This window comes from Adiantum capillus-veneris, chromosome 20 (assembly GCF_014529385.1).
Source record: "Adiantum capillus-veneris isolate H3 chromosome 20, ASM1452938v2, whole genome shotgun sequence".
Classification (NCBI taxonomy): Eukaryota; Viridiplantae; Streptophyta; class Polypodiopsida; order Polypodiales; family Pteridaceae; genus Adiantum; species Adiantum capillus-veneris.
Genome location: NC_140950.1, coordinates 10,396,782 through 10,419,455, shown reverse-complemented (window position 1 = coordinate 10,419,455; position 22,674 = coordinate 10,396,782). Strand labels below are relative to the sequence as shown.

General features: G+C 41.5%; 1 protein-coding gene across 1 annotated transcript; it reads right to left on the bottom strand.

Annotated features, from left to right (window-relative positions):
• Nucleotides 1–17,760: 17,760 nt before the first annotated feature.
• On the bottom strand, nt 17,761–22,173 carry LOC147432081 (uncharacterized). The gene has a single exon (XM_086492088.1). The coding sequence runs from the start codon at nt 21,348–21,350 to the stop codon at nt 18,126–18,128; it is 3,225 nt and encodes a 1,074-aa protein (XP_086348214.1). The 5' UTR covers nt 21,351–22,173; the 3' UTR covers nt 17,761–18,125.
• Nucleotides 22,174–22,674: the final 501 nt, after the last annotated feature.

The window sequence follows — 22,674 nt, the reverse complement described above, 5'->3', positions numbered from 1 at the left end:
ATTGCATATAAATAAGAGTGGGGATTTTTGTAGGACATGAGATAAAATGCCCCGTTAACTTCAGTGGGTTGGTAACCAAAACATATGGTTGCTTTGAACTCACCAATTTTTTTTTGGGAAAAAAAGTAGGTACAAAAAGGTTGCATTTTTGCCATTCTGCGGACCTATCATCAAAGTTTCTATAGTCACGCTCAATACAGATACTATATACATGTTTTCTTGTTCTCTTTGGGCCTTTGGATTCAAAAGGAGCCATGGAGCATGTCAAAAGGATAATGAATCTCTTACAATTGGAACTTTGGGGGCAATGATAAAGTGCTAAATACAGCAAACATGAAAAAATTGGGTTTAGCATTATGACCTCTAGAAACCCATAGAAACTACTCAATATCTAGCCAAGTTTGTAGTCTATGATTAGATATGGTTACTACCTACAAAATACACACAATTTGCCTAAGAAACTAGCAATATTGAGAAAGTTATACTTGCTACTCTAAAATGTATCGTATCCTTCAGCCAATCAAAAAACTCAACCATCATCATATACTATGCTATATAGCATATTAGGTCCCCCAAAACTCAAGGAAGATTAGCTTTATGTTAAACATTACACTTACACAATCAAAATTGAATTTGGATATCAAGAAAGCCACCAAAAAAATCATAAAAGTGCTAAGTTTGGCCAAAAAACAGGATTATGCAATTCTTGTAAATTGGTCATAACTTTCAATTTTAACACTTAGCTCTCCCTACAAGCATCAAAACATGTTGAGAACTATGAAGGCCTAACCTCTAGCCATCTAAACCTCACAAACATGAAGTTTAGAGTGGTATAGTTGCCAAAAATTGAAAAAAAAAAGCCAAAAACAGGACCCGTTTTTTCACACAGTTTAGGTTCAAAAATGTTGTGCAAGAGTAAGGTTAATGGTGAGATTGATACTTTTTAAAAAAATGCTAAGTTTTTTTCAACTCATAAGGCAACTTTGCGGATATATAGCACCTAGAAATTCATTTTCATACTCTTCAAATAATTCAAGCAAAATGGTCACTTAACAGGACACAAAAGCGTCCAAGGACATAAAAGTGTCATGTTACCATTCTAGTTTTAAACCCATGTCTAGCTACTTTGTTGCTAATTTGTATGGAATGAAAGGACTAATCTTTGGACAACAAAACTCAAAATACGCACTAGGTCACTCACCACCTAAGGATTGTTCCCCAACAATGGTTCCAATGTTAGCATCTCGCCATAATGAATGTCCATGGCATAGCTTTTTGACACTAACATACTCATGTCAATACTCAGGGAAGTGACTCAGATGGGGTAAAAAGAATCTTTGAGGGTGTTATCCTCAAGAAGTGAACCTATCAAGCAAACACATCAACTCAACAAGCAAATCACTAACTCTCAGATTGAAAAATATGCATGTATCCTATCCATCGCTCTCGGTCATCACACCACTGGAAGCTATATTTTAGGTCTAAGGGGACAAGTGTACAAAGTCTAGTAGCAATCTGACAAGGTATCAATATCAAAATCCATCATTTATCAGGTCATAAAAAATGCAACAAAATAGTTTTTAAAAATCCCCCTAAGGTTTAATAACAATTTCCTATGGTCAAAATGTCAAAACACAATGGTTTAAGCACCAAGACATAACTTGAAATTTTTACACTTGAATAAAAGAGCAAGAGAAGAGGAACACAATTATTTTTTGAAATCAAAATAGGATTACCCAATCATTAAAAAAGTTGATTACAATTTAGAATTTCTTAGCCACTTGGGTGTACATACACGGAGCTTCTTCTTCTTCTCTAAAAGATACGTCTTTTCATACTAATGTTATTATCTTTTATACTTAGAGGTTTCTAAATGGCCAGTGGCCAAGCTCACATGTGCCTTTACAAATATCATGAAAGAATTAAAACTCATAGAATAGATCTACTACTTTGGAATCAGGATCTGCACATTGTATAATTACACTAGTTTGGAAAAATAATAGAGTACAAATCTATTAAAAGGTGGTGTCTGGCTAGGTGGGTTCTCGTATCTAAAATGGCCAACCCATAAGACAAGAATGCCCATCTAAGTGGTGTGCCATTGAGGAAAAATGGGCAAACCATGAGACTAATTAGTGCTATTATTGACCAAAATATGATGAAAACATCCAATATGTTCTAATGAGATAGCAAGGACAACCTATGTATAGGTATCCACCTAACACGGGACAAATGCAAAAGCCACCATGGCTATGAGAGACCACAACTAGTGCTAGGTCCGTAACCACCTCTTCCAGGAAACAATGCTATGCCATTCAAGTACATGGATCCTGAGGGACAAGTGGAGGAGTAGACCATAATACCTATTTCACCCTATGATGATAGTGCTTTATCAACTTTGGTAGATGAGGAAGAATGGTACACAAACTACAAACTACCATGGTGGAACCAATCTATTAGGGACCTCCAAAGGTAGCACTTATTTACTTCATTGCAAACTAGGGAGCTAGAACACCCATGGTGAAAAAAATTCCAAGACCAAGAGTGAAAAATTGCCATGACTATGGATCTAATAATCATTGGAAAAATGATCGCCTAGAGTTTGATAAAAATGCTAAACCAATAGAGGCTTACTGCATGCAATGTGGCAAGAAAATTCGATACTATATAGAGGATTGTCCTAGGAATCCTGTAAATAAATAAAAAATGGCCATAAATATAGTGCAAGCCATGTCAAGTTGCTCCTCAAATAGTGAACCGACGATTTCCATGAAGGTAGTGACCAGGACACATGCAAAGGAAAGAAAGATGAAAAAAATGCTATTGAGTCAAATAGCAGTAAAAAGTCTTCTAAGTGACTCCATGAAATAGAAATTCTGATGCTACGGGCTTAGAAGACAACAACAACAACAACAAAATGAAGAGAAATTCGAGTAATTGTTTGATGAAAGAACAAAGTCTATGTTGACGGAGTTCAACAAATCCAAGCCGAGAGTCGCCAGCATCAGTGCTGGTAGACAAAATGTACAAACCCATTAATGCAACCTTGGAACCTTTTCAAGTGGGTTTAAAAGCGGGTCAGACCATCGAAACAAAATGGAAGAACTACCCAATAACTGATTTGTAAGTAGCAAAGCTAGAGGCTTACAAAACCTTAATGCAAATCACACAATCAATGCTAGAATCATATAAATAAAAAATAAAAACAATTGGGAACCCAACAAAAGAAACAAAACCAAAACTTGAGGAAACAAAAGACATTACAGTGTTGAGGGATTCTTTAGTTGAAAATGGCAAACCTGAACTGATCATACCAAAGAGTGAGGATGGGTTAGATAGAATCCCCTTAGTGAAGGAAGATTGGTCGAATCACTTGTGGGAAAGAGTGAGAGAGGTAAATGATGGAATCTTGACTCTAAAATCAGCTCCAATCAAAGGACTTTGGCTAGACACACCACCCATGGAATTAGATAGAGACAGTCTATGTATAGAGATTGTGGATTAGAATAGTCAAGCTTTATAAAAGCCCAGACACTCAATAATTTATTTACCCTCATACTTGGGAGTTAATGGAGAAACATCACTAGTATACAAGACCACAAAACTAAATCAGGCAAAGTAGACTTTGGATGTGGCAAAACTCTAGTCAATCATGTCGACACCGATTCAATGCACCATAACATTGGGTGAGTTGTTAAAGATCAAGCCACATCTATGGAAAGATCTGCAAAGTATCTTAGAAAAAATGGGAATAACAAGATTACAAAAAGAAAAATCCAAAGAGTTGTGCTTATAAGAAACTTGAAGTCAACGTGTCAAATCCATTCCTATCAACAAAGTGGGAGATTACTTCATGGGCAATGGAGAAAACATCACTCTTCCTATGGAATATAACGATGTGAAAATCATGGTAGTACTAAACACTGGGACAGGCATTGCCATAGCAACAAAAGCAATCTGGGAAGCTTGGGAATAACCAACAATTAGACAAACAAGAATGAAATTGATGGACACATCAAATGACAATGGGATTTCTAGAAAAGGTGATAGGCAGGTCATGCGGAATTAACTATCAACATACATTTACCATAGTAGATTTCAAGAAGAAACTGAACTACGTAATCATTTTGGTGGGATAACCTTTAAAATACAATTGATCCAAGATTGGGAAAACAATTATCTATACTTGAAATAAGTTTTCAATATTTTGATGCTATTGAGATGAGCTTGAGGAGGATGCTCTTACCATTAAGGAATCTGACTCAAAAAAAAGAGCACATTAGAGCAGTATTGTTGTGGGGAGGAAAAGAAAAGCTCTTTAAACTTTCCAATTAGCATCAATGAAGAAGACAACAAAGATACCGGAAAAATAAAGAGAATAAATAGAAAATAAATCAACTCATGCTAAAATTAAGAGCAAGATACAATTTTTTATGATGATTGACACAGAGGATTGTATCAAAGATAAAATCACTAGTAAATATCCCATCTCAAAAAAAAAAAGAATGCACTATCCATGACTAAAATGAAGTGAAAAGCCAAATACAGGGAACTAAAAAGGACCTTGAAAGATGTCTAGACCATTGAAATAGAATCTAATAGTGACAAGCCAGTGGATATCAGAGTTCCATTACACTACAAAATACACTTTGAAAGACAAAAGGGCGGTCCATGAGACAACCTACAAAGCTGGGAAGATCTTATGAGGGCCCAAAAAATGCCAAAAAGATTGACCTAGTGGGTCCTAGAAAAGAATCAAAACTAGCTTACATAGCAACGGATGTTTTCTAGGAAGAAGAGGAAATCCTCATCAAAAATTTAAAGGAATATAGGGATGTTTTTGCATGGTCATACAAAGATCTCAAGGGAGTAGATCCTGACATCTGTTAGCATACTATATCCATGCAAGACGATGTTAATACAACCAGACAAAAACCTTATACCTATTGTGAGACATTTGTCAAAAAGATCAAGGCAGAGATTGAGAAAATCAAGGAGACTTCTATGACATTGAACACACCGATTGGATGTTCCCAATTGTGGTGGTACCAAGAGAAAAAAAGATGAGAGTATGTGTGGACCTTAAGAAGGTGAATGATGTGACTATATGAGATAACTTCCCTCCTCCTATCATTGATCATGTGTTAGAGAGAGTGGCTAGAAAGAAGTTTACATCTTCTTGGATGGATTTTTGGTTACAATTAGCCAGCCATTGATTCTGAAGATTAGCTAGCCATTGATCCTAAAGATTAGCACGAAGCACCTTTTTCACATAATGGAAAATATTCAAATACAAAGTTATGTTACCATCATATATGTGTGATAGTGATGTGTGTCAACACACTTAGGACCACTGGGGTATTTTTTCCCTCACTAGGAGGTTTTTCCCACCATGCACACTTTTTTGTGTGCCTTGAGCTTCCTTCCTCTTCTCCAAGATGTGTGTGTTTTCATGTAACCCTAATTCCCCTCTTGGTCTTAGTCGCCAGCAGCTCTAGTACATGCCTGCTCTAGTACATGCCTGCTCACTTTCTCCGATTTTGATGAGATTTGGTGAGCGTCCGCAGGTTGGCTAAAATTACGAGAGACCTCAAAGAGCTAGTCTACTCAAATTTCTGATTCCGGTTCATTTTGGCCTCCATTTCCAATACATGAAGTATTGCTTAGGCTATTTCATCATTTTGTGCAAAAATTTTGTCAGTGTTGTTTTTTGCATAACAAGTCTTTACAGTCTTCTATGGTTTGTGCTATATAGCGTGTGTTGTTCCCACTTCATTTCTCCTCTTTTTGGGCAGTTTTCACATCAGGTGCAGGCATCGGTCATGACCAACAACAACACAAATGTGTTCAAGATGTTTGTTGCTGAGGACAGTTTGGATGGGGACAACGTTCTTGCGTCAAAGGGTGTCTAGAATATTGTGCAGGGCATTGATGTACATCCTGGTTCTAAGGATACAAGCGATGTTGAGGATGTTGCAGGTCTTAGTTCAAGGATTGTTGTTGTTAGAGTTGTTTTTCCTACGGTAGAAGAGCAAGCTCATTGGGATGTAAAATATGTGCATGCCCATGCATTGATTGTGCTTTTCTGAAGCACTCTATTACTCTTCACATTTTTTCAATGAAATCTGCAAAATAGGCTTGGGATATTATGGTTGGTCTTTATGCAAGATGCAATGAGGCTAAAAATTGCATTGTTGCATAAAGATATGGAATCGAAGATTATGCATGAGGAAGATGATATGGACACTTTCCTTGCTGGTTTCAAGGATATCAATGAGTTACTTATTTCAGTAGGTAAAGTCATTTCAGACAATTCCCTTTTGCAAATTATTCTTGATGCCTTGCCAGATTCTTACCAGAATTTTGCTAGTACCTAGAGACTTATGACCCAAGGAAATCCTGAAGTTGTCAAGTTTGATGCATTGTGCACATTGCTACTGCAAGAGTCACTTTCAAAAAAAAATAAGACTAGACAGCATGTAGTTGTACGGGCTTTTATTTCTGCTCAAAGAAAGGGTGGTAACAGCAATGCAAGCACTTCTTATGTTCTTACGCTGCAAATGCTGGATCCACTACAAATGCAGCTATTGTTGAGTCTTTTGTGGCAGGAGACTGTGATGTTAATGTTGATAGAGAATGGGCTTTTAGTGCAAAGTGTACATATAAGCCTGTTGTCCATGATGCATGCATGTCAATTGTTGCAGATTCACATGTGTGGTATCTTGACAATGGTGTTACAAAGCACATTACCTCACATTGTAATTTGTTCACCTCTCTTGAGTCTTATCCCTCACCGAAATTCAGTTACTTGTGCCAACAATGCCTCTTATTCGGTTCAGGCAGTTGAAAAGATTGTGCTTACTACTACAAATGGCAGTTCTTTCACACTTGTTGATGCACTTTATGTACATGGGATCATAAAGAATCTAACTGTATTTGCACTTGCTAGACTTGGTCTTGTAGTCAAATTTGCGGATGACACATGTACAGTACATGATCTCAGTTTTGGTGATGAAATTGTTGCAACAACTGGCATTTTGTGTCGTGGGCCATATAAGCTCATTTTGTATGCCAAGTGTGGGCAAAATTTTGCAAATGCAATTGTGGATTCAAAGGCTATTTTAGATGCAAAACTTTGGCATGCACATTTTGGTCATTTAAATTTTGCTAGTTTGCTGCGTTTGCAGAAATCTGATATGGTTGCTTCTTTGCCTCCTCTTGAAGCACCTGTCAAACATGTTTGTGAAGGCTATCTTTTTGGGTAAGATACAGCATTCGAAGTTTCCAAAGGATGGTTCAGTTAGCCACATGCAAGTTGCAGCTTGTGCATAGTAATGTTTGTGGGCTCAGGCAAACTCCGTCCTTGGGAAATTACCTTTACTACGTGACTTTTATTGATGATTACTCCAGGCATGCATGCTAAAAGAACAATTCAAAGTGTTAGGGGGGGAGTATATGTCTCATGAATTTGCTTTGGTCCCACAAACACAACACAAAAAATTGGATGATAATGCTGTATTTTTGTTGGTTATAGTGCTCAAAGAAAAGTTTACACGTTGTATCATCCACAAACAAAGCGTATTTTGGTTTTACGAGATGTTGTATTTGTGGAAAATTTTATTCAGCCCTTGCTGTCATGTACTAGAGACAATAATGTAAGCTCACAGGACATTTATGACACTTTGTTGCCTCTTTTCAATGATGAAAGTTTGAATGTAAATTCCAATGAGGCAAATGTACAGCCTATGGGGGTCTCTGAAAATGGTACAGATCAACCTATTACTGATGCAGATGTACATGATGTACTTGATGAGGAAAGGTTGAAAATGAGCAGGCTAGAGGTATGCCAAAATGGCTGGTGCATACATTATGTGACAGTAAATTGGATGCACCTTTGTCTAGTCGCACTCATTCAGGCTCTCACCGTGCATCTTATGCATCAGATTGTTATGCTTTGGCTGTGTCTAGCTCCATGATGTTGAGGAACCTCTGTCTTTTGATGAAGCACAAAATTCAAAAAATTGGATGGCTACCATGTAATCAGAATATGATACACTTATAGAAAATGACACATGGACTTTATGTGATTTGCCTTCGGGAAAAAAGGCCATTGGTATGAAGTGGGTTTACAAGTTGAAATGCAAGCCGCATGGTAAGATTCATCGCTATAAGACTCAACTTGTTGCAAAGGGTAATGCACAACAAAAAGGCATACATTATGAAAAGACTTTTGCTCCCACGTGTTGCATGACTACTATGCGTTTTCTATGTGCATTGGTAGCTCATTTTGGTTGGGATGTACATCAATCAGACATTGTTAGTGCTTTCTTGAATGGTGACATATTTGAGGAATTTTATGTAATGCAGCCTTGCAGTTTTGTCAAGAAAGGAGAAGGGAATAAGGTGTGCAAATGTAACAAAGCTTTGTATGGGTTGAAGAAATCTCCTCATGCTTGGTATGAAAAGGCTAACACTCATTTGGTCAAATGGGGCTTTTGTAACAGTCCAACAAAAAGCACATTGTATGTAAAGCTTGAGGGTGATGTACTTCTCACTGTGGTTCTTTATGTAGATGATTTGTTGATCATTGGACCAAATGAGAGACATATTGATGAATTTAAGGCTGATTTGAATGCTACTTTCAAGATGAAAGATTTGGGGCTATTGCATCATTACTTGGGTATACAATTTAAGCAATGTGATGGTGGTATTGCCTTGTGTCAGACAAGTTACATAGAGATATTGATATGTAAGTTTGGACTTGAGGATTGTAAACCTATTGCTAGTCCCGTGGAAATAGGTTTGAAATTGATTCCTCATGATGTTGATAATCTTGAAGATGTCACTCTTTACCAATTTTTGTTGGATGCCTCATTTATGTATGCAATGCGAGGCCGGATATTCAATTTGCACTCTCACAGGTCAGTAGATTTATGCATAGCCCAGGGTCTAAGCATTGGCAGGATGTCAAGAGCATTTTCCGCTACTTCAGTGGCACTTTACATCCTAGCTTGTTTTATCCCAAGGGAGGGATCATTTCTACCAAACTTACATGCTTTTTGGACTCAAATTGGGCCGATTGTTTTGACACGCGAGTGTCCTCTAGTGGTTTCTGTTTCATGTTTGGCAATTCATGTATATCATGGTTGAACAAGAAGCAACCTGTTGTGGCCACTTCTAGTTGAGAGGCTCAGTATAGGGCAGTCTTTGCAACTACAATTGAGTGTGTATGGCTCAGATGCCTTATGGATGATTTAGGTGTTGGAAAGGACACTCCCAACACTATCTACACTAATAGTCAGAGCCGTTGGTTGTTGCAAGGAACCCAATTTTTCATGCTTGCACAAAGCACATTGAGGTGCATTACCACTATGCTAGAGAGAGGCTCTCAGCAGGAGAGATCAACTTGGCTTATGTGCCAACATAGAAAAACCTTGCAGATCTTTTTACAAAGGCATTGTCTCATGAAAATTTTGAAGCTATCCGCAAAGCTTTGGGCTTACTCCCCTTTGTGGACTGATCATGTCCTCAGGGCATGGCACTTTCCTTTACTCATGTGGTAGCTCTCGTTCATTGCATCACTCTAGGGGGGATTTGTTACCATATACATGTGGTAGTGATGTGTTTGAACACACTTAGGACCGCCGAGGTATTTTTTCCCTCACTAGGAGGTTTTTTACCCCATGCATTGTATATACACCCATTCATTCTAGGGCTATCTATCTTTCCATTTCACACTAAGTAATACACTCTCATTTGTGTTTCTTGAGCTTCCTTTGTCTTCTCCAAGCTTGTGTGTGTTTTCTTGCAACCTTAATTCCAACAAGCTATGCCTTTTGGCTGACAAATGCTCTAGCAACATTCCAAAGACTAATGAGCCATGCATTCAAAGAATATCTAAGAAACTTCTTGGAAGTTTACACGGATGATCATTTATCCAAAAGAGAAGAACATTTATGAGCACGTCAAGTGTGTTTTTGAGAAATGCCATATGCATAGGATTTATCTAAACCTTGAGAAATGTGTATTCATGATAAGACAATGCAGAATTATTGGATATATTATTTCTAAAAATAGAATTGCAATGGATATGAAAAAATAAACAGTGATTGCTGAAATTCCTAGACCAATGAATGTCAGCGAGGTTCAAGCATTCATGGGACAATGTGGATTATCTAAATGTATGTTGTCATTGCTAAGCCCAATTATGGACTAATCACTCAATTTGTATAGATTGATGAGTGTGAAGAGCCATTCCAAAAGCTCAAGCAAGCTTTTTCTTCAACACCTATCTTGAAGACCCCATACTAAAATGCAGGTTTCCATGTGCATATATAAGTGGCCTACTTTGTTTACTAATATAAAAAAATTTGCCTAGAGATGTATCTCTTGTCAAAAGTTGAAATGGCAATTAGAATGGATAGCATGCCATTGTGATTGATGATGGGAGTACGAGCATTTTATAATAAACGGGGTATAGACTTTTCTATACAACCACCTGCTTACAAGACTCGAGCACAATATATTAGTGTAGCCATTGATTATATAACCAAGTAAGAGGAAGCCAGAGCCACTAGAAAGAACAATGCATGAACCACGGTTGCATTCTTGTACGAATGTATATTCACATGATACGGACTTCCTATTGAGCTTGTGAGTGATAGAGGGGCACACTTTCTCAATGAGGTGATAGAGAATTTATTAAACAAATTTATAGTTATCCATAACAAATCCACACCCTATCATCCTCAAGTGAATGGCCAAGAAGAGAACATTAACAAAATCCTTAGCTTTGTGCTTACGGATTGTGAGCTTTGGACGAACAGACTACGAGATGAATATCCATTCAGCTCTTTGAGCTTATAGGGTTTCCTACAAAATAGCTATGAATACCACTCCATTTAATCTAATCTACAGACTTGATACAATATGGCCAATGGATCTTTTATTGTCAACACTTAGAGTTGCATGTGAACTAGAGTGGATGGGTCATGAACCATTGGTATGACTAGACAATCTCAAGCAATAAGATGAGCAAAGGCTAGAAACCATTGCACACATCTATGCTCAAAAAAGAAATCAAAAATTGTTATTTGACTCACATTTGTTGACAAAAACCTTAGACAAGGGGATCTTGTATTGGTCTATTCCTTGGAGCAACACCTCCCAAAGTTCAAGAAAAAGAGACTTGGTCCATTTGTGATTCTTGCTCTTATGGTAGGACACATCTTAATAGAACATCCAACATTGTGCGATAATACAACTTCCCCATCATTATCTCAAAATTTCGGCTACAAATAGCCATCCGGCGACATTGATGTCGTGACAAGAATGAACACATTTCTCCACTATCAAGAAAATGAAACATCTCCTTATACCAGGTCCGAGGGATGCTGGGAATCATCTGGGATGATTGCACCACTCGATCTTCCTCCACCACTACTCCTGTCAAAAATAGAGACGCATCCGAAAATTCATCCGCAACCTCCGTCGGCGGTTTGCCAGAATCAAGCCTGGATAGGTAATCAGCAACTACATGCTGCGCTCTGGGACGAGTATGACTTCAAAATCAAATTCCTGTAACAAGAGTACCCATCTAGCTAATCTTCCTGTCAAATTCTGTTGGCGCACCAAATATAAGAGAGCCGAATGATCCACATGAAAGAAAAACCACCGTCCCAACAGATAATAACGAAATTTCTTCACCGAATAAATCATCCCTAAGCATTCTCTTTATGTCATTGAATAATTTTTCTATGCGGATGATAATCGCCTGCTGGCATAATAGTCAAGTCGAAACCACCCCTGTGTTTGTTCCTGCATCAGCACACTACCAATAGCCTTGTCAAAAGGATCCACAAAAACAAGAAAATCCTGACCTCAATTCGGAGGAATCATGATAGGAGCTTTGAACAGCTGAATTTTTAATCTTCGATAGGCCAGATCACATTCCTGGGTCCATTCAAAAACTTTGGCATGCGCTACCTGATTAAGAGGGATTGCCAAATGTTGTACAAAACGCAAATGTTGCCACCAAGCTTGACCCAAAAATAATGCACACTACTTTGGATTTGCCGGCGAAGGTGCTTCCATAATTGCTGCTATTTTATCCGGGTCCACTGAAATATCGTCCTCAGAAATTACATGGCCCAATAATCTACCACTCTGCACTGCAAATGCACATTTCAAAGGACTTAAATTGAATTTCACCTCTCGACATTTCATAAAACATAATCGCAATTGCTTCAAATGCTCTAATTGCGCTCCAAAGACACGGAGGTCATCCAAAAAGATTCGCATAAAATCTTCAACTAAGGACCAAAAATTTGAAACATATCCCTTTGAAAAGTTGAGGGCGCATTCTGTAATTCAAACCACATTACTGTGCATGCAAAAACACCCCATGTTGTATAATGAAAGTTAATTCAGCTTGATCCCCTTCAGCTATCCGAATTTGATTACAGTCACTAAATCCATCCAGAAAAGAATATATTTCATGACTTGCCACATCATCCAAAATAGAATTCAAAAATGGAAGCGAAAACGGGTCTAGAACAGTAGCCACATCAGCTTCCTATAATCCACACAAATTCAAATTTTCTTGTTCTTTGGTACCACCACAATAGGAGAAATCCATTCTAGGTTATCAATAGGGGTAATAAAACCCACTTGCAATAAGCGATCAATATCCACCTTGACTTGCTTGGCCACATTCGGATTCATTCTATATGAATGTTGCTTCACTGGCACTGCATCTGGTTTCAAATGAATCTTATGCTCATAGAATTTCGGGTCCAATCTTTTCATATCCGCATACTCCCATGCGAATACATCCTTAAATTCCATCAATAGATTAATCAAGTCCTCTTGGAATCTTGCCTCTAGTCGTCGACTCATATGGATTGACTTAGTCTCCTTCGGAGCTCCTAAAAAGACTGTATCGAGCTCATCCTCCTTCACCCTTGTTACTCTACTCATCTGTGCTTCAAAATCACGTTCTTGCCAAATAATCTCCTCCATAGGCAAGGCTTTTTCTTGCCCCTCTGGCGTTGCCAGTTCTTGATCCCATAATGACTTTCCCTCCAAAATCGTAGAAACATCTGCAAGATAAAGAGAAACTAAATCCGGATTAGCCTTCAAAAATTTCTCCTCTTCATCCTCTTCTAAGCCTTCCACCATATTCATTGTCTCCGCCAGACCATGCTGCCTAAACTGGTTGTCTGCATGTCCCCAACATCACCCGAACTCTCATGCGACCCTTTTTTACTGTCAACATGTTTGCCTCCTAGTTATGCTTTACCTTGGCTTGGCGTAACCATGGTCTCCTCAAAATAATATGATAATCCTGACTATAATCTTCAATATTTAACATCACTAACGAAACAGCAAAGGACAAACCAGCCACATCCAGCAGAATGCCTCGGAGAAATCCTACTGGCTGAACTCTTCTCTGATCCACCATGCGAACCACAAAGGGAGTAGGTTCCCAATCACCCAGACCAAAGCGCTCACAAGCTTCTTGAGTAATAATATTGACTCCCACACCTCCATCTAATAGGACTTTGTCAATATACATTCCATGATATCTTACGGAAAGCTTCAGAATGCATGTATCCGTAATCCTTGTCGCCGGCAACAGGACTGAATCATCCCGCTCTTCCTCAACTACCGCAGCATTGACTTCCATCTCTTTCATTCCTTTAAACTTCTGGCTCAACAAACAAACATTTATGAAAATTCGAAACTAATTTCAATAAAGATCCCAATCGAACCTTTAATGGTGATTTTAATGCCTCTTTCCAAACAGAATCCCAATTACCCTCTTCCATGGTACTTACTCTGTTTATGACTTTCCCCTCTTTCTTCTCCGAAGAGCTCGTTGATGGTCCTGATAATTGCAATGGCGGCACTGATTGCGGCATCAATGTTACATTCTTTTTGCGTACATCCTCTTGAGTCGACCAATTTGGAAGCTTAACATTTGCTTCCGGTACCACATTTTTGCCACAGTGGGTGATCAGTAAAACCACCGGGTCAGATTCCTCCAATCCCTCAATCTGAACTATAGCTACACTAGTTGTTTCCAGCAGCACATTCCTGTTTCTTTCGATCATATTCCAAAGCTTTTGAACACTCTGACCGCCAATGTCCCTCTCCTAAACAGAAAAGGCAGGTCTTGGGTCGATTCGGATCTCGGCCACCTCTTCCGCGGCCACGACCCCCTCCCCCCCCCCCCCCCCCCCTTGACCTCATCCGCTGAATCTTGGAAAAGGTACCTCGGATGTATGAGCATGGGCCAACGCCACGGCATGCTCTTGTCCTGATTGTTGTGACTGCCATGTAGAAGAATCCTGACTCCTACGGCCACGACCATTGTAATAGCATTCCATTGTATTATGGGTGTTGATTGTGCAAATCGCACACCATTTCTGATTCATTGCGCAATCTTGAGCAGCATGTTCAAGATTCTGGCACTGAGTACACCATAGCTCCTTCAGAGTCTTTACCATCGCACAAGATTCCGCAGATCCAAATGAAACACCTTTCCCTTCACGCTGGGATTTTCTCTGAGGTGCCTCCTCCAACTCTTTCACCGAACTAATGCTGCCTGAATCTGAGGATTCTGAGTCTGTACTCTCCATCTCCGAACTATCACTGCCACTTCCCTGAGATTTACGATGAGATTTCTTGCGATCCTTTTTCTTGGATTTCCTTGGTGACTCAGTATCTTCTAAGGCCTCACCTGCTACAACCACCCGTGCAATAACATTATCCAGTGGAGTCGTTACCTTATCTACTATTGCCATAGCAGTTCTGAGATCCTTACTTAGTCTTCGTAGAAAATAAGCATTCAACACCTCAGCTACTGGCCGTTGTGCCTGAGGTACCCGCTACTGCAAGAGCATCCAAAACTTCGCAGCATAATCCTCCACTAGCAACGACTTTTGACGCAACGTCTGAAGCTTTTCCAAATGTTGAGGGACCGTCTTCACCGTTTGGAATCGACACAAGAACGCTCTGGAACCTTCGACATACGTTTGAAAGTGATCATCAGGGTACTCTGACAGCCATTTTGCAGCTTTCCCTAAAAATGTGGACTCAAACACCGATGTTGATGGAGAGGAACCACAGCACCAAGATGATTCAAACCATACACTTTATTAAATTGCCACAAATGTGCATCAAGATCTTCCTTTGAGCGACCTCAAAAGCGACTATACTTAATGTGACCACCCGCCAACTAGTTTTGAAATTGTATATATGTGTAAATTGTATAATTCTCGCATAGAACCCTGGGAAGGGTATCTCTCATGTCTTCACTCTCATGATCACCCAACCCGTTCTCTTTCACAAAATGTACTTCGTCCAAGTCACGGCCATCAATGTCGGCACTGCTGGTCTCAATGCAATCTCACCCACTTCTTCTCAATCGTCCCTCGTCGCGATGGTGGTGGCACCTACATCAGCAGTTGCTCCACCGTGTCCTACCTTTTAGAATCCGTGAGTTGTTCTTAAGGAGGGACATCACATAAAAATATTTGATAGGTAGTTAGAGCAAAACTTGACCTTTTACTGACGTAACACACACTTCGGGCAGAGAGAGAGAGAGAGAGAGAGAGAGAGAGAGAGACAGAGAGAGAAAGAGAGCACATGCAATAAGCGATGAGTTCTTCTTAAGGAACGAGACACATTACATTAAAAAACGCCCACGTCACACACACACACACACACTTCCTTGTTGAGGCCGCTTCCCCGTGCAAATGTCTTGCAACCATTCCTTCTCTTCATGCATGCTCTTCTCACATCAACTAGAGTTGGTTTCCAATATAAACGTTTTTCTTTAGATTTAAGAGCTAGAAATTTCTATGTTCAATGTTGGATTGATGCTCCATCAACCAAGTGGCACGTTCCTCACCCCGTTCTCTAGATTATAATAGTTGAAATTTACAAATACATAGTGATGAAAGGGTTGCAAAACAAGGGGCTAGGACAAGGCCAAGCTAAGGTGGTGGGCAGCCATTGGCAAAGTGAAAAGTCGAACATGGCCTCTAACCCGTGTCAAAGGAACAACCTCAACCCATCGGCCAACTTTCCAAGAGGCTTGGCCAACTGCAAAAAATACCACACAAGCGTTTAGGACTGGACTTGAACATTGACGGCGAGCGACGGATGCTGACACTCTACCACCTAACCATGCGTGATTCACCGGTTTGGAGGGGCACTTTTGGGTTAAAATTTGAGTGTGGCCATGCTCGAAAAGAAATGGGGATGGGCACCCCAACATAGCAAGACCTAAGAAGTTGATTCAAAATGTGGGTGGTTCTGGAGTTTTTGTGTCGTGCTAGTTTGTATGGCAAATAACCCTATGTGCCATATCTATGAAAATGTGATTTTTGGTGCCACAAATTTGCTCCTTCACATGCTAGATACATGGCATGTCCATAATTCATAGCAAAGCACCAAAAGATAATAGTTCCAAGGAAAGTATGGTCATGTTGTGCCAGGAGGCTGTATCAACAACATTCCACACAATTGTGGACCAACCTCTTGACACAACATGACCATACTTTCCTTGAATCATCCACTCCCAATATGTATATTGGTGGGTCCTGGCCGAGACAAAAATCATAGCCAACTTACTATCATAATCTTTTTTCCATGACAATGGACTCGTAGCCTAATGATCAAGGCGGATGTGTGGGTGAGTAAGGACCCCTCCCCCCCCACCCCCGGACTAAGTGACACGGCCATGGGGAGGTGAGATCTACGACGGGAGGATTGTGGGCAGTAGGATATGGGCGCGGATACCCTTGATTACTTTTTTGTAATCTAGGATAGTAACGTTTCAAAGTAATCTAGGGTACCCCACAAAATGGGGTTTGAACCTGTGACCTCACCCATAGGAGGCACATGTCCTAACCACTTCACCTTGCATGCATTTCTGAAGCATGGAGGCCCTAATTTACTTAAAACACGTGTGCAAGGCGGCAGGCGCCGAAAGTAGATTACTTATCTACTTTCAACAAAATCTACTTTCAGCAAAGTAATCTAAGGTACCCTAGATTACTTTTGACGCCGCCGCCCCCCAAATGTACGACCCACAATCCCCCAACTGTAGATCGCTCTGAAGAGGCAATTCTTGAGGTATATAGCTATGCACTGTACGTGCCACTTAAACCCCCCCCCAACCCCCACCCCCACCCCCGGGGACATCTTTCCTCTTCAATTTCCAAGCTCAACTAAAATCTTTTTCCACGGGAGGGTTATTCGTAATACGTATGCGTGAGACTCCTACGGGACAAAAGAAGGAAACTAATTCAAGGTCATCCATCCATGTCTGCAAGAGGAGTACGTGCCAAATACAGCTATTTACACTACACTTCTCAGATTTGACTACCCGAGTGCGTGCCAAATAGCTATTATAGCTATTTACACTGCCACAAACTTACTCACTTTTGCCTCTCAGAAAAAAAGAAGTCAAATAAGTTACACCTCTGTGGCTTCCCGTTTGCGTCGACACTTTCAGTATTATCTGTGCTTTCTTACGATCACAGTGCCCTCCCAATTCCAATCCTCCAACAAATTGCACACACAACCCCTGTCACCGGACGGTAACACAAGCAAAAAGGAACACTAACACCCCGCAAGGATGAAGGATGTGCATTGTTTAGAGTGCAGCAACATCCTTAATGCAATGCATAAACCTGACAATATCTGTCACTTGAAAAAATACAGAGGAACAATGAAATGCACAATTGCTGACACAGAAAAATTGCACAATTTGCATTCCAGTTACATCAAATTACATGTACAAAGTGAGCATAAGCATGGCAAGGGAGAATGCTGAAAACCAGCCAGCTTCACAGCATGGCCTCACAAATATGCACTCAACCCTGATGCCATTTGTTAACTTAGCTCAAAAAAATGTTTCTAATGCGAGTGAAGCGAGCTGATGTTGCTCATCTGCAAAATCTCCTACAAAATTTGGGGAAGTGTTTCTGCCAAGGAAACCCTGATCTTGAATGTTGTAGGCTAGTACATTGCTTTGGCAATGCATCAATTACACTCTCAGAACTTCTTTAGCTCCAAGCCTGCCTATGTTGATGGTTCAAGAACCTGAGCAGTCAAGCGTTTGTTCGGTATCTTACAAGCTTTGCGAGTGTTTCTTGAGCAGAAAGAGTATCAGGATGGTCCTGTCCTAGCATTACTGTGCGAATGCTTATACATGTCCTACAGATCTCTTCTCCTGCATCAAACTGGCCACCTTTAAGCATTAACTTGGCTCTGGTCTCCAGAAGTAAAGCCTTCAACAATGTGACATCTTGCCAAACATATTCATCCACCTGTTGTCCAGCATACTTGCTCCTTTTCCAGCAGAAAGATCTATCCCACCAGTCTTGGACTTGAGAAACAAATGATTTCTCCACATCCTCCAGTGCATTAGTGCACAACCTCAAAAGCTCTAGAGCAGCATAGCAACGCGAAAACGATGTGAATGAGCGAATTGCTAGTTGAAGCACACCTCTCCTTATGAAGGATAGCATTTCCACCACCTTGAGTTCCACAATCACTGGATCATTGCCAAAGCCAAACACAAGAAAACAGGCAGCCCAAAAGTGCTCCGAATGGAGTGAGATAGCTCCTCGTTTTCTGACTCCTTGTACCATCGCCTTGGCCGCTTGAACTCCGCCCCTCTTTCTAGAGTAGAGCTGAACTATCTCATGAAAATTCACCCATCCTTGCCTGGTACATCCTCTAGCAAGACCATACTTCAGTAGTAAAACCCCTGCTTCAGCCTCCCATCTCTTGGTCTGTGAGGATGCACAGCAGCAAAAAGCCGCTCCACAAATACTTCTGAGAGCCTTCAAACTTCCAGAGCCTTCAGGATACTTAGATGCTGCAAGAGCAAGAAGGGAAAGTGGGATTGGAAAAGGAGCAAACCAACCCCCAACCAGAGCCATCCTTTTGGAGAGATCTTTTGAACCCTCCGTTTGATCAAGAAAAGACAAGCAGACCCCTAATAGTTTCACAAGATAGGGGTTGTTCTTCAGGGTTGCCTCCTCACGAGCTCCCCACGTCCACTCCCGCATCAAGGACTTCTCTATCTTTTCCAGCAGTTCAGATGGCATTATTGGGAGCTCAGAAAGTAGAGTCCCAATAATGCCTAGCCCATACGGTAGACGTCCCAATTTCTCCTCAATTGCTTTCAGTGCATCAAGCTCCTGCGAAGAAAACTCTCTCTTGCCCTTCATGAGGGAAAGTGCTTCCACACCTGATAGGTAAGATAGATTGAGGGAGTCTAAGTTCATCACTCTGGGAAGACGGGTGGTGAATATAACATGTGTAGCCCCCCCTGCCCGAGGAATGAGCTCCGAAATTTCTCTGCCATCCCACCAGTCACGCTCACTTTCCAGATTGTCTATGATAAGCAGGTAGGGAACATCTCTTTGTAGCTCCCTTTTGACCCTTTGATAGGCCTCCATCTCCTGCTCATCAAACGTTCGAATTCTTCCCTGCTCTGGGCCAACCTGGCTCTCTGTACCCACATCTAGTCCTAGGAAAAGAGAAAGGTTCAAGTAATTTTGCCGGAGATAGCGAGCTTCACCACCGACCCACAATACCATTCGATACCATTGTGAGAACCTGTGTGCATACTCAAGCACCATTTCAGTCTTCCCTATTCCGGATGCACCGCTCACACAGGCTATTCCACCATCAAACACTAGAGGATCGATATCGGCACTTCGAATCTCCCTCAAGGCCCTAGCCTGTCGATGACGAGCAGTCCTCTGGTAATGCCTGCTTCTATACCCACTTCTAGATCTTTGGATACTCCTGCCCCTGCTAACTTCAATCTCTGTATCAGCCTCCAATCCATGCAGAAAATCTTTATCCTTCCTCCTCTTTGGGCCTGAAGATGAACCTCCAGCATCAAGCTTTGAGAAGAACTGGTCTTCTCCATTACCCAGGCTGTCTCGCCACCTGTCAGCATCACTCCTCCTCCGGGCTGTAAAACCCTGTAGAGCTCCATCATCAAAATGCCGTTGCCACCTGTCGGCATCACTTCTCCTCCTCGATACAACCACATCCCTAGTAGAGTGCCTGAAGCTCCCTGAGTGCCTTGAGCTCTTTGGCCACCTGTCCACACTTCTTATGTAAGATCTTGAATGTTCTCTCAACCTTTCAATCTCTGCATCTCTTCCTGCTTCAGGGTCCTCATTGCTTGCAAAGAGCATACCCTCCAATGCTTTCAATTCCCTCTCTCTTCCCACAAAGTTTGGGTTTCTCGGAAAAGGAAACTCTTCCCCCTCAACTCGTTCCTTTCTAACTCTTTCCCTCTCTGCTACACTCCTTCGGCCCAGCCTGGTTCCAAGCAAGCTCACAGCTTTTAGAATGCAATTCCTCCAGTTGCCATTATAAGCTTCCAGTTTCCACTCCTCAATCCTAGCAAGACCATCAAGAGCCTCTATCCATTCTCTTTCCTCACCATCGAAGATCCTCCAGAGCTCCCCCCCATCCTTCTCCCACACTTCCCCCCTTCTTTCCACAATATCTCTGGCTAAACAATCAGATGGTGCCAGATCAAAAAACAGAGGAACAAGATTCTTCCTTTGCAGGAAAATGCGTATCTCTTCAACGCTGTACAAGTTTCTGAAAGTCCTCTTGGTGATGAGGACTACACCAAAAGTACATGAGCTGATAATGCGTTGGGCAATGTCATGGCTCCGTACATCGGAGTATCGAGCACGATCGGCTGCAAAGCATGCAATACCCTGTAGTTCAAGCTCTGCACGAAGCCATTTGGAGAACCTTGAGAGAGAGGAGCTCTGGCCATGAAGCCCGATATATACATCACAACTTCGAGGGCGACCAGAAGAAGAGGGTGATGCTGAAGTTGCTGCAACCGGTAACAAAGGTCGAGAAGTATGTAAGGGAGCTGATGATCCTGCCGACGACACAAGTGAGACCGGCTGCTTTTCTACCTCTAGGGTTAGTACCTGTTTTGGTTTCTGTGTTACTTGAACTGACGATCTTGTGGAACCTACTGATGAAGATAGCTGCACAGCATCCCGAGATGGATCATGTGAAGTTGGGTGCTTGGTAGCTGGGTTAGTGTAAGTGTGATTGCTGATTTCATAGGGTTGTATCTCATCTTCTTGCTCAGCTTGGGGGCTCTTCAGGGCAGCAGGGGTTGAGCCTGAGCTTCCAGGGAAAGGGGACGCAGAAGCAGAAACAAATGCAGAGGAAGTGGGAGAGACAGGATGATGCCCGGGGGATCGAGGTGTGGCGGGAGACGACAAGGGAGGAGGGGTAGATGCCGATGGAGAAGCATAACAACGGCTCCGCATCTGCGTGCACCCTTCAAATCCGCCCCTCAAAATCCCCTCTTAACGATGCCCGTGCGAAAGGCCTCTAAAAGGGAGGAGAACTACTGCATAAAAAGGAGAGCTCAGCTTTTCGACTGATGGATTTCATTGTCCCCATGCTTGCTCATCAACGGATGCTCGTTAGCAGGAAAAAGAAACACCTTGTGCCTTCGTGCTCTTCCTCCCTCGCACTTTGCCAGAGTCCCTTAAACCAAGTGATTTGGCAGAACTTCTTCAAGAGCCTCGAGCAGCCAGGCAGACCCATGTGGTGCTGTGTGCTACGATTTCGATGGAATGATTCCTCGAGAGGCGGGCTGTTGCATTAAGAGATGCCTGATTTGTGGGCTTGCAAAACGCAAACAGAAGATAGGGGGAAAGGGAAGGGTCGCATAAAGAAGAGCTGTGCAGCGTTTCTCTCTCAAGGCCAGGCTCTCTCTCTAAACTTCTCTCTCTCAAGATACAAGCACACCTCTCTCGTCCTGCGCTAAGGCGAGGGACATTCCTGATGCCTTGCTCGCCTCTCCTACATCATCTTGCCTGCTCATGTTTGCCTTCAAGCGACTCACCGTGATGGCATTGCTTCCCTCTACGTCTTCTCATCTCCTCTTTTTGTTGCGGATGGTGATCGAGTTTACGGGCTTAAGAGCAGTTGGAGATGGATCGTGGACTCGTGAAGCTGCGAGCGAGAGAGAGGCGCCTCTGCCTGCAGTATAAGGTGCAGCTCCTGTTAGTGGGGTTTAATAATTCGGATTTCGGAGTATTAAACTTTAAACCATTTGCACGTGGAATGATTCCTCGACAAGAGGGCTAAATCCTCTCTGTTTCATGATTCAGTTGAATGGTATTTTGTTAGAGCGAGCAACTATAAACCATCTCATAAATGGAGGCATAGGCTGTAGGCCTATGGGCACTGGGCATGCATGTGCATGGCACATGCCACTTCAAATAAGTCGAGACTCCAAACGAGGTGATAAAATCACAAGGCCTCCCACAGTGCCAGAAATTGCAACCATTCCCACCCTTCCTTGAGCGTCCACATGCCTGGCACTTTTGTGATAGGCCTTGCTCGCAAAGAGCAGGTTGGTCGAACTTACAAGGGACATCAATGCTCCACATAGCATTGTTTACGATATGTGAACTATTACACAAACTCGGTCGAGAACACATCCACATATGCACAAAGGCAATAGCTTCTTAAATCTACCCCAATATGAATAATACCATCAATACATTGACACTAGTGATGTTCAATAGCATTAACTTACAAAATTAAGTCCCCACTCATCCCTCACCACAATTAGCAATA

Bases quoted from the DNA above. Each gene is read 5' to 3' on its own strand.
- LOC147432081 (XM_086492088.1), bottom strand. From the start codon at position 21,350: ATGCGGAGCCGTTGTTATGCTTCTCCATCGGCATCTACCCCTCCTCCC.